Source organism: Pezoporus occidentalis, unplaced genomic scaffold (assembly GCF_034315485.1).
Source record: "Pezoporus occidentalis ecotype Australia unplaced genomic scaffold, CSIRO_AGI_Poc_V1 ctg331, whole genome shotgun sequence".
NCBI lineage: Eukaryota > Metazoa > Chordata > Aves > Psittaciformes > Psittacidae > Pezoporus > Pezoporus occidentalis.
In genome coordinates this window covers 274,472-291,765 of record NW_026915280.1, presented here as the reverse complement: position 1 = coordinate 291,765, position 17,294 = coordinate 274,472, and the positions used below count along the sequence as shown (strand labels likewise).

Sequence of the window (17,294 nt, the reverse complement as noted above, 5' to 3'; positions counted from 1 at the left end):
TAGATCAGCATTATGGCCTTGTGAATCAGAATTTGGAAACTACGAGCATAGTAACTGCTTTGTACACAGTGAACTCAGAGCAGTGCAAGAAATGTCAGTGGCTGTGATAAAAAATGTTTTTGTAGTTCTGAGTCTTCTGCTTCACAGATCTGTTCTCTAATGTGAACTGTGAAGAAATGAGATAGAGAAAGGAAGAATTTAATCTTGTTAAAGACACTGTTACTCACTATTACAGTTGCTAGTTCTACATCTGGGTCTTGCTACTGTTCTGTTTTAGTCAAACATGATAAAAAGGGTCATTAAAAGAATCCTAAAGAGTAGCAAGTCCTTGCTAATTTCTAAAAGGCTTTATCATAACCTTGAGCAGTTTTTAATTCTGCCTTACTCTGCCTAATTATAGATCTCTGCCTATCCTCCCCTGTGCTTCCACCTTCATGACACTTCCTTTGCACCCCACAGTTTACGTGTATATGGGAGGCAGGTTCTGTGTTTTCACAGGAATCACTCCTCACTTGCTTTGTAAGTAGAATGACACTACAGAAAACATCACCTTAGTCAGAGCAAAGCAGTCATGTACTTTGGTGTCCTTGTCAAATTACTAATTGCAAGGTTTTAATGTTCAAAATGGAGAGTTGCTTAACAGAAGATTAAGCAATACTTGAATCCTGATGAGGTTGTTCACTTCCCCTCTAAGGTAGTTGTAGCAAGAGGAATCAAGGGTCAGTGTCATGGTTTAACCCCAGTCAGCAATTAAGTACCACACAGCCACTCCCTCATTCCCCCATCACTTCAAACCCCAGTGGGATGGGGAGGAGAATCAGAAAAAGCTGAAACCCATGGGCTGAGATAAGAACAGTTTAATGATGAAAAAAAATAAATAAATAATAATAATACTAATAATAGTAGGGAAAAGAGAGGAATAAACTCCAGAAACACAAGTGATGCACAATACAATTGCTCACCACCCACTGTCTGATGCCAGTCTGTCCCTGAGCAGCAGTCAGTGGCTTTCAGCTAACTCCCCCAGTTTCTATACTGGGCATGACGTGCTGGGGTATGGAATATGCCTGTGGCTAATTCAGGTCAGCTGTCCTGGCTGTGCCCCTCCTCACTGACATCATGTGGGAAACTGAAAAGTCCTTGATTTAGAGTAAGCACTACTGAGCAACAACTAAAACATTGGCATATTATCAGCATTGTTCTCACTCTAAATCCAAGCCACAGCACTGTACCAGCTACGAGGAAGAAAATTAACTCTATCCCAGCCAAAACCAGGACAGTCAATTAGATTTCACTATTAACAATAAATGGGGGTCAGATTATTTTGGGTATTTTTTAACATACTTTGTAATTACACTGAGAATGCCATCCAGAATACCCTCTAAAATCTGCAGCAACTGTTAATCCAGAATAGCAAACGAGTTTGTAAATGTTTAAATAATAGACCAGTCCTTGCCATGTATACGCACATTAAAGAATTTATTAGTATTACATGGCACTTTGTTTACACAGGCTTTCCTGTTTGCAGGCCTTATCTCTTTATTATACTCAGCGTGTAACTTGAGAAATTGCCTGTGTCACTGCTTTTGTCTATGAAAGTTATTTCACAGGGGCAATGCTTCAATGTGCTTGCCTGTCTTTACTAACCACTTGCGACAGCATGGTTTCCTTGAGCATTACCTGAATTGTAGGCACATTTCCTGAAATGGGTACAGGGAGGGTCAGGAAGAACTGCAGTTCTGTAATTCACCTGTCTCTGGCCAGCACATCAGAGACAGAGCTGGTAGTATCTAATTTGCCACATTTATAAGCCAAACAGGAAATGGGATAAAAGGTGACTGAGGTGTGCCTTTGATTCATTGCTTTTGGTGGTGGTGACAGCACCTGCCTTACCTATTGCTCTGAAGTCAGTCTAAATAGTATCTTAGAAACAGCTCTGATATTACATGTACTTGTGAAAAATCACTGTGTGAGATTTCTAATCTGTGTCTTGGGGGAGGGAGAGCACACTGCAGGTGAGCAGATCTGCATAACTCGCTTCAGCCAGGGAGAAATGACTGTATGAAATGAAGGCTTGTAATGAGTGGTTTTGAATTAAGAATATATTATCTAAGGCCTACAATGTATTTTCTAGTGCATAGATTAGACTGCAAGGACAGACTACAATGGTTTCTTATCATTTATCATAAAAATCTTAAACTGAATGTCTCTGCACATGCCTCTGATATGATGGTTTTAGCTTATCTTTGAGTGCTAATGTTCAGAGATGACTTAAAAGGATGTTTCCTTTGGTTCTGAAAGTAGAGCTATGGGATCTTTGAAACATAAAAGTGATGTTTAGAGATTTATCAACATTATGTCTCAGCAATTCAGGCAGCTCCATGTTTGCTATAGGTATTTCACTACCTCACCATATGTGCCAGAGAAGGCTACAGATAGTAATGTAGGTGTTAACATTTTTAACAGGTCTCTCTCACTTTCTTCATAGCAACTTGTACAGAAATAAATTTCATCAGTCCATAAAGCAAAACAGGAAGCAGTACTTTTTTGACAAAAAACAGTTTAGCAATAAATAAATTTGCCAATCAGACACTTCCTGTAGTGATTATTTTCTATAATGTGTGAGAAATAAATGATAATCTATTTGTTATTAGTTATATTAATTGAAAACAGCATTGCTCTTTGAGAGTCTGACTGAACTGATCACAGTGACCAGCCATTTGTTTGCTAAAACCTGCTTTCTTGGAATTACTGAGTGATGCAGAAAAATTCCTTGGAGTTGCTAATGATTCTAACATGGTATGTTCCATTACTGTTTTGAGCTAAATGCAACTGCTGGTGAAATCTCTGGAGGACATTGCAAGGACAGGTTACCTATGTGAAAAGCCAAGACATCTTCCGAGGCAGAGCTCAACACCTGGGTTATATTGTTTGACTGTATTTACTTAGTTTTTAACTTCCTTGTCAGAGAATATAAAAACCTGCAAATCTAATGTTAGTTTTAGTTGCTGTTTTGGAAGCTATTCCTTGGCATGTTGTTGTCTTCCATCCAACAGAGGAGGATCAAAGACATTTTACAGCATAGGGAAACAGCAGGGAAAGCCAAGTTGATCACATGCTTTGTAAAGCAAAATAAAATTACTTCTTTGATACATGCATTAATTTCTTTATAACCTATCCCTTAGAGACTGACTTGAGAGATTATCTGTTAGTATTTGGGGTTTTGGTTCTAGAAGTTAGAACACTAAAATACATTTTTCAAATGAAACTGATGAAATCCTCCCTTAAACAATAAGGGTACATGTGGAAACTTTCTTGGACAGCATCCCCAGGTATGAAGATGCTACTTCATAAAATCTACTGTGGGTCTGGTAGTACAGTCATTTCTTACAGAGTTGCATTAATAGACTTTTTCCCACTAGTGATTGCTGTGCTCAATTTTTATCATGTCTTAAAGTGTGTCTGTCATAGAAAAGAATTGTTTTTAAGATATTTAGCTGTTATGTTGGTGGCCTGATCTACATTAGTAACATTTGTGCAAGCACTACTGTAGACCCCCAAACCCTCAGTATATGCTTCTGCATATTGCTAAGCTATCAAATGGTCAGATTTGCTACTTGTGTAGGTGGAGGAGGCTGACATTCATAAGGGCTTCCGCTACTTCTAGCAGAATGACTAAAGAGTTTTGAGTATAGGTATTTCCAGTTGGGGCATGTTTCAGTTACCCTTTTCTCTTACACTCCTGACCCATCACACCCAATACAGCAGTGGTTTAGTTCAAGAGCTGAATGACAGGCAGCCCAGACATCCGGGGTAGAGTGAACATCTGAGCTGTGAGACCAGTTTGTCAAAGACATACTATTAAGGCTGTGATTTCGGTGTCTGCAGTCATTCACCTGGCACCATCCCAGTTTACTTTTTAGCATCAGAACTTGTGTGCTGTTTGAAAAAGATCTTTTTCTGTGTAATGTGTTCATCTAGTGGATTGAACTTATGATGGTTGCTGAATACTTATGTTAGGCAAACCAGGAGATCCATATCAAGTACCACTTATTTGTATTTGAGAGGCAAGTGTTAATGGTAATTAAATGCACATGCAACAGCAAAATAATTCTTTGGCTTTTCCATAGAAAGGTTTTGATCTTTAATCTTGGAAGAGATAATAGACTTATTGCTGGTATTCCTGTACAAAATAAAACTCAACTGGTGACCAACCAGATGCCCCCCAGTCTGCAACTGTAAGGTTACTGAAACACAAGATAGTGTAATAAAGCTGCCAATAGAAAAGAATTACAAGTCTGTAACTATGTCTTAAACATTTAACAAGCAGGTAAAATGGTGACAAATATACCAATATTGTAAATAAACCACCAACTTTCCACTCACTTGCATGTCAAAACCACTGTGGCAGCGGTACCTGTGATAACGTGGATTTTTCTTTTCTAGCAAGTGTTAGGTGCTCCTTTGACTACAAATGGCAGATTAACCATGAAATGCACTGGCAAAACCCAATGTATTTAGGAACAGACTATTAAAAATAATCCCCAGCCCCCCCAAAACAACTAGGGAAAAATCCTCCATTTACAAAAAGGCAATGCATCTCTAATGGAATCTATAATTTTATTCTTTCTCTCCTTCAGGACTTGTATCGGCTCCTCTTATCAAAATTAAAACGGCAGCATGAATTCTAGGACAGAAATGCCCTAATTCATCACTTTTTTTTATACTGAGGACTAGCATATGGAAAGCAAATCAATAGCAGAGTGTGAAAAGTTCAGATAGCAGAGCCTGCCTGATGAGAGGCTGGCAGGTAGGTGGATTAGTCCTCCTGTGCTGCTGTGATTGTGCGAATTGTGGTATTTCTGCAACTGTGAAATTATATGCACTGAGAGAAATTGCAGTAAAAACAGTCTTACTGTCCAGACTTTCCTAGAGGCTCCTTCCCAAAATGTTATTCAATGGGAATATAAAAATTTTGAAGGCCTGTTTGGGATTTCTGCATTTCTATCGCTTACTCAGAAGCAGAGCTGTAGATTTATCAGATGCAATTAATTCACAGCATGTCCTATGCATAAATAACATCAAGCCCAAAAAAAACTTCATGCCTTTTGAGATGTTGGACATATTTCAGAGGCCTGAAGCATCTCTACTATGGAGACAAGCTGAGGGAGCTGGGCTTGTTCAGCCTGGAGAAGGTTGCAGGGAGATCTTAGAGCAACTCTGAGTGCCTAAAGAGGACCTGTAAGAAGGCTGGAGAGGGTTTTTTTTACAAGGGCACGTCGTGACAGGCCAAAGGGGAGTGGCTTTAAGCTGAAAGAGGGGTCTTCTTCCTGGACAGAAGTCAGGGATTGAGTAGCCCAACTGATTCTTTGGTCTCACAAATGGTAAGTCACAAGGAAAACATTGGTACCTGCATGTGATACAGAACGTGTGTTCTCATCATCAGCCTGCAGGAACCTGGCCTTGATACATCTGAAGGCAGCTCTGGAAATAGTGTTTGTTTAAAGAACAAAAGTAAGCGTTAATTGGTTGTAGAACTGATTAACAAATAGTATTAAAGTACAACTCCGATCACTAAACCTTTATTTCCTCATACCCCAACGTTATTTGCCTGAGACGTAATTGCCATGATGCCCGTAGGTATCCCTTTCCGCGGGAGCTGTTGTGGGAAGTGCCCATAGCCCCTGGGAGGCACAGACAGGGCCGAAAGCACCAGCGCGCTGCGCTGCCTCCGCTGCTCTCTTAGCCCACGGCTGGGGGCTGTGCGCGCAGCCGCACCGCCACTATGCGGAAGTGGGAGGAATAGTCTCCGGCCGGTGCTGCAGGGTTAACGCCCGGCAGCGGGGCGGTACCGGAGTCTTAGGCGGGGCGGGGCCCGTCCCGTCCCTCTCCCGGTAGGCTTGGAGCTGCTGTGACCGCCGCGCGGCTTTTCCGGGACATGGCAGCTGGTACTTGGCTGTGCCTTTGCCTCTGGCTGCTGGGGCTGTCCCGCGGTGCCTACGCTTTCACCCCAGAGGCAGCGGCGACGACCCGTTGGCTCCGCACCCGTGGGGCGGCGCGGGGTCCCGAAGGTGCGGCGAGGCCCGGATGGGGTTCGTGGTCGCGGGAGAGAAGGGCTGGGGGGCAGGGAGAAACCGTCCACACCGGGAGCTGCCCCGGGTGTGCGAACAGCGGGACGCGGCCCCGGGAGCTTCGTGCTTGCACTCAGCAGGGTGCTGCCTACAGCTGCTACCTCTGCCGCTTGCTCGGTCGTCCTGTCCCCTGTTTGAATCATAATTCAGCTGGCCGCCTTAGGAGGGCGGTTTTGAAAACAAATACGTAATTATTTGTTAACAAAAAAATGTTTTCTGTTTATCTGTTTGGAGTAGGATTACATAGCGGAACAGGGGCTGAGTTTAACCTGTTGCTTAAAGCCCCTCCTAAAGCTTGCAGGCTGTAGAATTCAGGAGCAGGTAGAGCTATAAAATACCTCTACTTCATACCACTTCTCTGAAGACGTCTGAAGAGCATACCACAGATGAAAGCAATGAAATAGGGAAGTGAAAAAACACTTTAGTTCTGCTTAGATCAATAAGAATTCCTGCATGTGGAAGGAACTGATCCCAGTATTTACATTTCTTTACAAAAATAATAATGTTGTTGTGGCATTTATGTATTTATTTACTTATTGGAAGTATGCCTTAGGGATAAAAACTGATAAAGTAATCTGCACAAGTCGCCTTTCCTTCCTGGAGCATAAGTTAATACATCCCTAATTCTGTTTCCTCATAGATGGCATGAATGTCCTGTTCATAGTTGTGGATGATCTGCGTCCTGTTTTAGGCTGTTACGGAGATAAGCTGGTGAAATCTCCAAACATTGATCAGCTTGCTTCTCACAGTGTTGTGTTCAGCAATGCATATGCACAGGTGAGCTAAATAAATAGCGTCCCCTCTATGCAAAGTAATTGCTTGTTTTATCACAGTAGGTGTTAGGCAGACCACTGGAAGAAGCAAGTATTTATTAACCTTAAGAATTTCCACTAGAAAATAAATAGTTGGGCTGAGCTATACTGTATGAACCCACCTTTACTAAGGTGAGAAAAATGAAAACAGGCATTTGAATGATGGTATGTGTGTAGCCCTTGGAGGAGTATGATGTCACTCAACCATTTTCACTGTTAGCAGCAAAGTGCTGCTTAAAAATGCTGGTTTACTAAATTAGAATTCTTTTTTTTTCCTACTGTTCATAAGAGATTAGTTTTTGCTTTTTAATCTGGTCTTTTGAGGAAATCTATAGACTTTAATGGAGGGGCAGCTTGTGTGGTAAGCATCACTCCTAAATACACAGGACTCGAAGTCTCACTGGTTGCTCTTTACTTAAATACCTTATGTAGGAAGCCTACATTCCCAGCTATCTCTCTGCTGAAAAATTAGCAGTTTGAGTCTAATTCTTGCTAGGAATTAGGGCTTTAAAGCAGTAACTCTTGGCCCTTGCTAATCTAAAATTGAATTGGTGAGGCCCTTGGACCATAATCTGGACCTTCTGTAGGTTTATCCTTATCATTATTCTTAGGGCTGCCCAGATGAACTAGACTTTGGGCTTTATCAGTACAGTCCATCTGCCACTTCTGCTTAATCCTGTGTGTAAACTACTAGATTTCAAAAGCACTGTCTTTACTGCAACCTGACTTTTCCTTTTTTTTGTGCTACTAGCTGTGTAACCGAAGGTTTTAGTGCTTAGGAATTGGTTATTTGAGGAAAAATTATGGATGGGTAAATGTGTATCTTGCTAAAAGCTTGCAATTAGAAATTGATACACTGAACAAGGATGCTGTTTGTTCCACCTTGAAGTGATATGAAGCACTTTCACTGCAGTTCCTGAGCCTTTGGATGTTTTGCCCAACTATGCCTAGGGAAGTTCGTGCATGTGTTTTGCTTGTTTGTCCCAAATTGATTCTCTCTTTGGCTGGCTCTCTTCTCAGCAAGCCGTGTGTGCTCCCAGTAGAGTGTCGTTTCTTACTGGACGCAGACCTGACAGTACCCGACTGTATGATTTCTACTCCTACTGGAGAGTGCATGCAGGAAACTATTCCACGATGCCACAGTATTTCAAGGAAAATGGCTATGTGACCCTGTCTGTGGGGAAAGTTTTTCATCCTGGTATGGTTTGACTTGTCATCTGCTTAACATAGACATACCTAATGTGTATTCTCACAAACAGACTTTACATATAACTTTCAACTCTGTGATTCTTGTCTATATTGACAACCTAAATTGGAATCATGAACCAGATTGTACAATGGTTGTAAGTTGTCTTCAGATCATTGTTTTAAATCGTAAGGAATTAGAGATGAATATACTGGATGACTTTTATCTAATTACTGTCTTCGCATCTTATCTAGGGATTGTGGGAATAAGTATCTAACACTAAAATATGTCTGGAAGTTAGGTATCCACTGAAGCTGAAATTAATGAACAGTCTCATTTTGTTCTGCATATTCATATTTCATAGTAGGCTGGCTGGCTGGCTGGATGAGGAGATATAGACCATATGACTAATAATTCCAGTTAAATAGGAAATCAGTTCACTAGTCAAAAAGCAGTAACACTACTGAGTTGAAAAACACTGTAATAGTGACCCTCTTTTTGGTAGTGCTTCTAAACTAAACTTGTGTGGTTATATGAATTTTCAGTTGATCTTAAAACTAATTAAGGATGTACATGAAGACTGTTATTCACTCTGGTGATTTTTTGATGTATTTTTGTTGCTCTTCCATGAAATAAGGTTCCTCAAGAGGCTTCAGACACGTTTTACTGATGAGGGAGAATTTCAGGGGACAGATGTTTGTCTTACAGTTTTTGACTTTTATTTATTGGCTTTCTTTTTCTCAGTTATCAAAGGTCATTTGAAATGTTTCTCCATTTAGCATATTAAAAAAAAAAACAACAAAACACCTGAAACCAAGTTATATTTGTGTTTGAGCTCTTTCTGTTTCAGTAAACTGTTAGAACATTTCTAATGTGTTTACTCTTCTCAGGGGTTTCATCCAATTACAGTGATGATTATCCACACAGTTGGTCTGTTCCACCATTTCATCCTTCAACTGAAAAGTATGAAAATGATAAGGTAGGAGTGATTTCTGGGACCTTAACAAAGAGGTTTTCAGGATCTAACTGAATTCTTTGTGTCAAGCACAAGCTATACTCTGGGTTTTGGAACAGCAATCTAGTGTGGGGAAACAGCTATCAAGTTTGATGCTTTGTTTCTTAGTCTTCCAAAATAAGGCCTGTCTCTTCAGCTGTGTGTCATCTTCATTCATGTGTCCATCCTAAATTAGTATTTGGAAACAGAAGTTACTGAGATGTAAAAATGCTTGCAAGAAAGAGTGATCTTAATTTGTGTCTAGGTCTTGAATTCCTTTATTTGAAAAGTGCAGTTGTCAATTTCCACACTAGTCTTGCTCTGTTTAGAGCTTGGTGAACTTAATTCAGTAAAGAGTTCAGGGCTGAGCAGGGGGAGGTCATAATTAAAATAATCCTTAAATAATCAGAAACTTTATAGTCTGACTTAGTTTTCTAGAATGTTTGTTACTCAAAAGTGTGGCCCGAAATAATCTGTTTTGTTTATGCAAACATTGCAATGGCATCATGTGCTGGAGTCCATATACTGCAAAGCTCGTTGCTCCAGCCATGAGGCTACAGACAGCCTTGGTGATGCTTTGTTCTTGGATGTACTGCTGAAAAAGACTGATTTTAACAACAACTTGCATCCATGTACTTGCATCCGTGGCATACCTTATGTTTATTAGCAATTCTTCCAAGCACCCTGCTAAGGCCACCTTTTCCTGGCAACCGTTTAGTCTGATTTACCTACCTTCACTGATCATACATCAGCCACTGCTGGCATTTGCTCAGAAACAAAGTCAGTAGCTTCAAGGCAGCTTTCTTTGAGCTCTTGGGATCAGAAGCATGTATGTAGAATAACCAAATTCTGTCTTTTTGTCAGTAGGTTAGAGGTTTTGTTCAGCATAGGAGCTCTGTGTTTTATGTTTATGTTTAATCTTCTGCACAGCTTCTGAGAGGATTCTGCTTTTCCATAGGCATGGAAGTTCCATTCTTCAACTCTTGAAGCTGTCTGCTCGATTATCCATATACTTGGCACCTTTAGTATTCATAGAAATGGTGAAATTCCTTTTTGTTTGTATCCAGTCTGTAGACTTTGGTTGGTATAAGTATTGAGAAACAAATCTGTTTGAAAGTTATAGAATAGAGTATTTCTTCTTTGCTTTTACAGAAGTTAATTAATTAATTACTTAATTTCTATTTTCAAAGACTTGTAGGGGAAAAGATGGACGACTTTATGCTAATTTGGTGTGCCCAGTGGATGTGACAGAAATGCCCAGTGGTACTCTGCCTGATATTCAGAGCACTGAGGAGGCCATACGCTTAGTGAATATTATGAAAACCAGTAAGCAAAAATTCTTCCTGGCTGTTGGTTACCACAAACCACACATCCCACTGAGGTACCCGCAGGTGAGGAAACTGAAGCCTGCAGGGAAGGGAACTTAGACAAGCGTTGCTTTTGCTTTTCAAAGCTGTTTCCACAAATGCTTTATTGCTACTGTTTCTGGAAAGCAAGCTGAAAACCCGCCTTGATTTCGTGTCACTTTAGTACTTGCCTGTGGTGCATTTCAGAATGTTTAATGAGTTGTGACCACAGCCAAAAGCCAGGCTTCTACCACCATAATAGTGACTGCTATTGCACGGAGATAGTGTTCAGTTTGATGGAGTATGACATAATGAGGTCCTACAAGGTCTTGTACTGCATTCCCTGTTGGAGTTGGTGGCAGAACCCTTACTCATTTCAGATGAAGTGATGTTAGACCTTTTATTTTAGTGTTGCTTTGAGATAGGAAAGGTTGGGTTTAGGTACTTAGTATTTTTCAGGAATTGCTTGGGACTGACTAACATAATATCACTACCTTTTACACTCTGTGGGGGACTGAGGGCTTGTAAAATATGAATATTCAAGGCCATGCAATGGAAAATGGTTGCTGCTTTACAACACAAAGTTTACAGTAGACTTTAGAAGTGGCAGAAGTCTTTATGTCTGTTTGTATTGTAAAGGAATTTCTCAAGTTGTACCCCTTGGAAAACATCACGTTAGCCCCAGATCCCTGGGTGCCTGAGAAACTACCTTCTGTGGCGTACAACCCCTGGATGGATATCAGACAGAGGGATGATGTGAAAGCGTTAAATGTTAGTTTCCCTTACGGACCACTTCCATATGACTTCCAGGTAAGCTGCCAATATAGCGCACTGAAGTCAAACTGCCTTAACTTGTTCAAATGCAAAGAAGCAGTCAACTGCTCTTAGATTCTAGGTATTTGGCAACTGACAGTTGCAAATAGGAATTCCCTGCCTTATATACCTGGCTTTGTAGCCAAACCTTCACTATAACTGTAATCAGGCTGGTGGGGGCAGGGAGGAAGAGATCAGCCATCAGCTAGTGATAGTAGAATGTGCTTCTAAGGGAGTGTATGTAGCAGCTCCAATGTTGTGTTTGTTTTAATTATCTGAATCTCTTCAGCTGTTTCAGCCACTGCTCAGTTTATCTTCCTTTGCAAGATTTTTCCAGTGATTATTCCAAAATAAGGAGCACTGTCTGGACTCTGAGAGAAGCAGAACTAATTGGTGTAGAATATCTTGCTTAAAAGAGCTTCTGGGAGGTAGACAGAATTTTCTAACTTACATTAGTCAGGCTACAAATGCATTAAACACCAAAGCTTTACCAGTAAAATCCTTCAGTTCCTTTACTTACAGAGCCACCCACTGGTTCTTCTATGTGTGCGTCTCAGGAAGAGCCAACTTTTGTTTTCCCTCTCCCCTGTTTTCTGAACTTGCAGCGGCAGATTCGTCAGAGCTATTATGCAGCAGTTTCTTACCTGGATACGCAAGTTGGCCGGCTCTTGAGTGCTTTGGATGATGTAGGGCTCTCAAATAGCACAATAGTGGTTTTCACTGCTGACCATGGTAAGCATTTACGTCTCTGCAGCTCACTGTTAGTAACTTAATTGTGCAACTCAGTGCTGGCATATTAATCAAGAGTGTGTTTATATAATGTACAGCAGAACTGTCATACCTTGTGTATCTGGGTAGTCTGTCTCTAATTACGTGGACTGACACAGGCTTCGGTGGCTGCACAGTTCTGTCCTTCTGCGGGCACTTCTCTGTAATCATTTTTAGCTAGTGAGTGATGAGACTGCTTGCCAGGATGCTGGGCTGACTTTTCTGTATTCCCATCTCCTGCCCGAGCAGTTACTTGTGCTGGGAACAGTGCTGTGAAAGCATAGCAACAACTTCTCCCCCCATACAATTTGTAGAGAGCCATCTGGTACGGTGGGTGACAGGCTTTCTCATTAACTGCTGAAGTGTATTTTCTTGCACTTGTTGTCGCTGCTTGCAGAGCATCTAAACTGCTAGCAATATGGCTCCCTCCTCATAACTGAGGTCTCGTACACTTTAGATCTTGTTGGTAAAAAAGTAAATCTGAATCATGGGACAGGTACCTCAAGCATTTCATGTTTGTTTCACTACTCTAGTATTCATTAAAATACCTCACCCCTCCTGCTTATCTCTAATTGGGGGATGGCTTAACTAAATCAATTAAAAGTCACATACTTAGTTAATTTGGGTTGATTTCTCTGATCATGTGTGTATAAACAAGCCTTTGAGTTGTAGAACAGCAGGTACTAAAGTGACTCTAGATCCTCCTGACTTGTCACTTGGACTTGGACTTTCCGTTGTAAGCTGAATTCCTCTTCCTTGCTGTGGATAGCTGTAAACAGTTGGTGTTTCCAGTACCTTGGCTAGCGAAGTGATCCAAAAATATAACGTGTTAACAGCTGTTATAGAGCTCGTTTGTCTTCCCCAAAGTGAAGTTGGCAATAAATCTGCTTGGAAGGAAGTCACATTGGCATTTCTTACAAGAGGAAGAGGAGAGTTGAAAGAGATTTGATCTCTGTTGCTTCTTTAGGGGTAGCATCATGACATGGCAGTCTGGCATAGATAGCAGCCTTGGCTCTGAGGGATGTTCAGTTACAGTGCTAACAGGAGTATTTGAGGGCTGGCAGCTGCCCAAAACTTAAATTTGAGTGCCTTGTGGAATTGATCTGGAGACTCTTGCAGGCACTGTGACACAGCCCAGCTCCTCTTTTTCTGTTGTTTTAATGCCGATTTCCTCATTTTAATTTAGAGTTGGGGAAATAAGGAAAGGTGTAATTATTTCATTAATAAAAAGTATCAAGTTGTAAGATTTAGGTGGCTGTTGAATTAGTTTTCACATTAGAGAAAAACCTTGTTATATTTAAATACAGATTGTTATTTGCCTTTTAATATCACCTTGAGAACAGATTAGTGCCCTCAACAGCCAGTGTCAATTTAGAGTGAAAAATGACTAGTAGATTACAACCCAATATCTCTAAATTGTATTCTTTGTCACCTAGGATGGTCCCTGGGAGAGCATGGTGAATGGGCAAAATACAGCAATTTTGATGTTGCTACCCGTGTGCCGCTGATGTTTTATGTACCAGGAATGACAACATCCGCTGTTAGTCGAGGAGAACGAGTGTTCCCCTACCTTGACCCTTTTAGCCATATTTTAGGCTTCATGCCACAAGGTAATATTTCCAGCATTTGTTTTTTGTTTGCAGTGGGTATGTGTAAAGGAGAGGTTGTGAGGAAATGATGCTTTGCCTACAGGCAGATTGAGTCACTGTCAGTAGAGGCATCCTTGGACACCGACTTTTGCTTGGGTTAGATCTGCTTTAGTGGAAGCAGCTAGATGTCTGCATTAACACAGCAAGCAATTTAGTTTTGTGTAGAGTAGGTGCTTAAAAGGATACTTGACCTACCTTTTGTAGTGGTAGCTGCTGGCAATTAGTAAATGATCTTTGTGTAGCATCTGTACTTAAGATGGTGGCATTGGAAACTGTTGATGGAGGCACTCTGTGTTAAACTTCGTGACACTGGAATTTGCGATGTCTTGCTGAAGAGTTTTTTCTAAGTAAAGAATATTATTGTCTTGAAGGCTGCACATTTGAGAAACAAGTGCAAAAATTTTCTCTGTTCTGTTAAAAATACATCATAAATGCCCAGACTAGCATCTCCACAGCTAAGTGCCACTTTTTAATTGCCTTCTCTTTGTTACCCCACAAATCTAGTACAAAGTGCTTCCAATAAAACACCAACTTAATTATAAGAATTAGAATAATCAGAATTTCTAGAATGTTCTGCTTGTGTCTGTTAAACCATAATTTTTCATAACTTGTATTTTTCTGTTTCCTCTAGGGCAACGCAAAAGAGTGGTTGAGCTTGTGTCCCTGTTTTCAACACTTGCTGAACTGGCTGGTCTGCAAGTTCCTCCTGCGTGCCCTGAGACTTCATTTCATGTTGTACTGTGCACTGAGGGGTCAAGCATTGTCCAGTATTTTAATGCTTTTGAAGAGAAGGTGAAGGAAGAGAAGGATGGGTGCGATGACACTTTCAGGTCTTTTAATGAAGAAACTGTTGCTTTCAGCCAGTATCCCCGGCCTGCAGACACTCCTCAGTGGAACTCTGACAAGCCAAAGCTGAAAGACATTAGAATCATGGGCTATTCCATGCGTACAATTGACTACAGGTATACTGTGTGGGTTCGGTTTAATCCTAACAACTTCAGTGCTGACTTTGAGGATGTGCATGCAGGAGAGCTGTATGTGGTGGAGACTGATCCAAACCAGGATTATAACATCTATAACAATACCTCACATGCTTGGTTTTTAAAAAAAATTCTTGGCTTCCTGAAGCACTAGTTCAGAAACTTCTTGCAGGTGAAGTAACACTTCCTTTTTTTGCATAAAACCTTTCTGTTGTACAGAAAATACTTGGATTGAATTAAAATCCTGAAAACACTAGCTATTGGCTTTCTTTTGTTACAGTCTTTATTACATTGAAGTAGTCAGAGTGAACTTCTGCAGTTGTGTTTTCAAACACAAGCTCTTACCACTTCTGAAAAAGCCCCACAGGGTATCTAGGCCCATACTGTGAAACTTCTCTGTGGTCTTTTGTTCTGTAGTCACTTCTGTGTGTGAAAGATGGAAAAAGAGAACCTTCTGTGTTTGAAAGGCTGTGCAGAAAATGTGCTCCAGTAAACAGGTCCTGTCCATTTTACCTAGGAGTGAAATGTCCATCTTGGGGCTGGAGTGGCCAAGGAGACATTTTATAGTGGTGAAGGACTGAGGTGTCTGCTGCCATCAGCCTTACTTCTCACTACAATTATAAGAGAAACTTCACGTGTTTCATTCAAAATTTAGTTATTGTAGATAAAAGCTTTAATTTGGAGATTCATGCTTTTACAGGTGGGGATCTGAACTTGTAATTAATGTGTATGAAATAAGTGTTTTCTACACTGAATTGCTGAAAAAGACTGAGGGGTTAAGGTAATACCAGTATGTTCTTCTGTGGTTTTTCATGAGGTTTGGTCCAGTGAGGTCTCATAGATGAAAAGAGATGATATAGCTTGCTGGTTGATGTAGTTGGTAAACTGTTCAGAGCACATGAGGGTTGTCATGTCCATAGGAACTTGGATGTTCACGTTCTTAGGTGTCAAGTGGGGCTTGGCAGTCTTGGATTTGGACTAGGGTAGCTAAAGGTCTGCCATTTAGTTTTTTATGTGGTGTTTAGCAACACAAGATGTGGAGCATTAATTGTCCCAAGCTATGCTGCTAAGTAGTTCCCATATGGCCGATTGCATTAAGGCAAGTATGTCTGGGAGCGCGTATCTGAGAAAAATGTTTTTGCTGAGTCTTTTATGTAAGTTCTATCTGTACCTCATGCTCGCAGCCACAAGGTACACTGTGCTTTATTGTGATGGTAGTAATTTGTGTTATGTTCTGTCAGACTGCTGGATTTCTGCAATTCCATGTTGGTAATCGAGACTCTCACAATTTGTACCTTAACAGGTAAGAGCTTGTTCAGGCAATGCTAACTCCTGATACCTCCTCAATGAATTGCTCCAATTCCCACATAAAAAAAAAAAAAAGCCAGCCATTACTTGTCTTCCTCAGATAAATTGACTTTAATATTCTAGAGAAGCCACAGACATAACTTTATTTCATTCAAATCCATGTGACAATCTTATTCCTAATTAAGGTAGAGATACCCACCATGAATCTGATCCTCTGTTAGAAGACAGCAGTTACATAGCGCCTTAAACTCAATTAGAAGAATATATTTGTGAACTTGTCATTTGTGCAGCCCAGGATGCTCTGTGGTTCTACAGCATTATTATTCTTGATGAAAACATACTTTTCTCTCACGTATGCATGTGTTCTTGGATCTTCAGTGTGAAATAACTGCCATTGCATGTAGCAGATTCAGTGTAGCAATACCACTTTCACACTGGTTGAAGGTGTGTTATATTGAGGAAGGTGCCAGATTTGGATTCTGCAGCTAGAGCTAATTATATCTGACACACTTTCCTTCAAAGGAAAAGTAAATATTGGGAAAATCATTTAGGGGGATGTATTGAAGCATTAAGGATTAATCTTGATCATTGATATGCTAGGGCAGTAATACAGTGTGCATTTAACATTGATCTGGCAAATGGGTATTATCTTAGATTTGGCTACCTGAGCCAAGAGATTTTGTTTGCCAAGAGATTTTGTTTGCCTGCTAAAGCACCTTAAAAAAAAAAAAACAACTAATATTCTGGGGGGAGGTGGGTTAAAATTATAGCATGTAGATAAATTATTTAGGAATTTATTTGCATGGAAACATTCCTATACATGGCCTGCCCTAAGCCTCCTGTCTCTTCAGCCAAATTAATTGTTCAAGTGTGGATAAAAGTCCTGGTGCTAGGTGATGAGTATTTTTTTTCCTCGAGTTATTCTCTTTATATTGGAAGGGAAAAGCTGCCCTTGACCTTTCTTAATCAAAATCCAGTAATCTTTTGGGGAGGCATGAAACAGAATTGTCTCTGACAGCCAGTGAATCAAGACTGGTTTCCATGTGCTCAGGGCAAGGGTATTGTGGAATAGTGGTGCAAGTCACTGAGTGGGGCTGCTGTCCACCCAGAGATGTTCCCTTCTGCCTGCTGCTCACTTGAGGCATAATGGTTTTGAGAACAAGTGAGGCATAGCAGTAAAAACAGCTTTGCTTTTGCAAATGCTATGGGAGTGAGTTTTGATATGGAATAAGTTGAGTGAAATACAAAATCAGTGGACACAAAGGGAGAAGGCACGTTTTCTCAAACCAGCCAAAATGCTGCCTCTC

The 17,294-nt window shown here is 40.6% G+C and overlaps 1 protein-coding gene across 1 annotated transcript; it reads left to right on the top strand.

The window, feature by feature from the left end:
* Positions 1–5,959: 5,959 nt before the first annotated feature.
* Positions 5,960–14,935, top strand: IDS (iduronate 2-sulfatase). Its single transcript, XM_062629368.1, has 9 exons — positions 5,960–6,071; positions 6,772–6,908; positions 7,964–8,141; positions 9,020–9,108; positions 10,314–10,514; positions 11,109–11,279; positions 11,888–12,014; positions 13,487–13,660; positions 14,331–14,935. The coding sequence occupies exons 2-9, from the start codon at positions 6,777–6,779 to the stop codon at positions 14,831–14,833; spliced, it is 1,575 nt and encodes a 524-aa protein (XP_062485352.1). The 5' UTR covers positions 5,960–6,071; positions 6,772–6,776; the 3' UTR covers positions 14,834–14,935.
* The last annotated feature ends 2,359 nt before the right edge of the window (positions 14,936–17,294 follow it).

Bases quoted from the DNA above. Each gene is read 5' to 3' on its own strand.
- IDS (XM_062629368.1), top strand. From the start codon at position 6,777: ATGAATGTCCTGTTCATAGTTGTGGATGATCTGCGTCCTGTTTTAGGC. The intron at 12,015-13,486 runs GTAAGCATTTAC...TTTGTCACCTAG, and splicing joins GGTTTTCACTGCTGACCATG to GATGGTCCCTGGGAGAGCAT. The intron at 13,661-14,330 runs GTAATATTTCCA...TGTTTCCTCTAG, and splicing joins TTTAGGCTTCATGCCACAAG to GGCAACGCAAAAGAGTGGTT.